Below are 1,858 nucleotides of genomic sequence, written 5' to 3'. Positions count from 1 at the left end.
CACGAAACATCTAACCCTTTGCCAGACCCAGCTGGTTCACAGAGCCAAGTGTTGTGTTTTTGTTGGCTTATTTTTTTTTAAAATACTTTTGGATTTTGTCAGTTTAATGTATTTTTGAAGTCATTCCAGGGCCAAGTTTTATCAAACCTTTTATTAACTGCCTATCTGGAGAATGGCTGTCTAAAATCAAAATGCCACTCGAATCTCAAATTCACTTCTGCAACCACCAGAATAAGCTGAAGCAGGAGATAAACACTTATGTTCTCAACATTCCTAAGAAAGTTTTCCAGACCCCGTTAGTATGTCCTAAGTAGCATTTTAAAAATGGAAATACATCTATAAATCGCAGATAGTTAAGTATGAGACTTGTTTCAAGTAGGTATAAGGACTGAAACAAGGTTTAAAAGAAAAATTTTAATGAGTATCATGGTGCAGAAGTACGGATACAAACATGGGGATGCAAACACGGATGATGCTCCCAGGAGGCTTAAGTCCAGTTGAGACAGGTCAGGGCGAAAGCACAAAAGATGAATATCTGGTCAGTATTCGAATATCAGTCTGGAGTTTATGCAGAACAGTCACGCCCTCCAAATCTCAGCTGCTGAGGACTTGGAGCCTCAGGACCCCACGTGTGCCAAATACAAAGGTGCTCTCGAGTCCGCTAAGCCCAGCTCCTCCAGGCGCTTCTGCTACCCGTACCTGAGGGTCGGAGGGGCCTGTGGCCCAGGTCTAGCAGGGCGGTTGCGCGGGTGCCTTGGCCGAGCCTGCAGCCTCCCAGGGCTTGGGCCTCCGCGGGAGCCGAGAAGCCGTGGGATCGCCATGGGTCGCCGTGATGTGGCGCCTTTCCAAGCCGGGAAGCTCCTGGCCCTGCTGGACCAGCTGTAGAAGCTGTGCCAGGGTAACCGAAGCCGGGGCTGTCTCAGGGGGTCTGGGAGCTGGGGACGACCCTTTCTGACTGCACGGCGGGTCCATGGCCCTCGCGCAGCTACCAGCGAGCGGGGAAGCAAACACTTCCGGGCGGAGGGGGTGCAACCATTGTCGGAGGGGATTCGGAACACACCAAGCCGACCCAGAAAGGGGGAAGCGTTTGAGAACTACATGCACGTGCATGCAGACACGCCAATGCTGGCCAAAAGACATGTTTGCGCACACGCCTAGGCACCGCACACGTACCTACTTTTATGCACACGCAGAAGTGTGCACTGTACCAGGTACACATGTATAGACACGTGGCAGGGGGATAATCTTCATCCCTGGCTTCACGGCACCCGGTAGATTATAGCTGTGGAGCTATCTCCAGTGGTCTCAGGGGAACTGGGAATACGTGACATCACTGCAGAGCCTCGCCATTCTCTTCCCATTTCCTGCCATCAAGACGACTCTTGGTGTCCCCAAAGGGAATGAGAGAAGATGAAGCCAGCCCAAGTGTGCCACAGTGTCTGGCTGCTTAGAAAGTCAGTGCCAGTAAATCTCAGGTTTCTGAGTTTATGGAATGCTAGCCTGGTCTGGCAAACACGACCTTAATCAGGTAATCAGATTTTAATTGCTATTAATAGGACAAACTGGCACCATTGTGTCTCCTGATGTGGTGCACTGAAGACACTACAGATGTAGGAATACTACTTCTCTTCTGTACTTGCCAAAAATGTTCACTCTGAATCTGATCTTGAGTAAATGAACAAACCAAAGTGAGGGTCATCCTGCAAAATGACTGGCCTGGACACTTTAAATGTTAATGTCATAAAAGACAAAGAAAGAATGAAAAAGAAAAGACTAAGGCACTGTGTCAGACTAAAGGAGATATGAAAAATGCAAAGTATGATCCTGGGTTGGATCCAAAGTAAGGTAAAATCAGTTA

At 48.5% G+C, this 1,858-nt stretch overlaps 1 protein-coding gene across 1 annotated transcript; it reads right to left on the bottom strand.

The window, feature by feature from the left end:
- Positions 1-395: 395 nt before the first annotated feature.
- On the bottom strand, positions 396-1,442 carry CUNH6orf226 (chromosome unknown C6orf226 homolog). Its single transcript, XM_025042733.1, has one exon. The coding sequence runs from the start codon at positions 1,138-1,140 to the stop codon at positions 730-732; it is 411 nt and encodes a 136-aa protein (XP_024898501.1). The 5' UTR covers positions 1,141-1,442; the 3' UTR covers positions 396-729.
- Positions 1,443-1,858: the final 416 nt, after the last annotated feature.

Source organism: Pteropus alecto, unplaced genomic scaffold (genome assembly GCF_000325575.1).
Source record: "Pteropus alecto unplaced genomic scaffold, ASM32557v1 scaffold7, whole genome shotgun sequence".
NCBI lineage: Eukaryota > Metazoa > Chordata > Mammalia > Chiroptera > Pteropodidae > Pteropus > Pteropus alecto.
The sequence above is the reverse complement of the archived record's forward strand: the minus strand, read 5'-3'. Positions and strand labels throughout refer to the sequence as shown.

Excerpts from the sequence above, each read along its gene's own strand:
- CUNH6orf226 (XM_025042733.1), bottom strand. The coding sequence starts at position 1,140 with ATGTCTTTTGGCCAGCATTGGCGTGTCTGCATGCACGTGCATGTAGTT.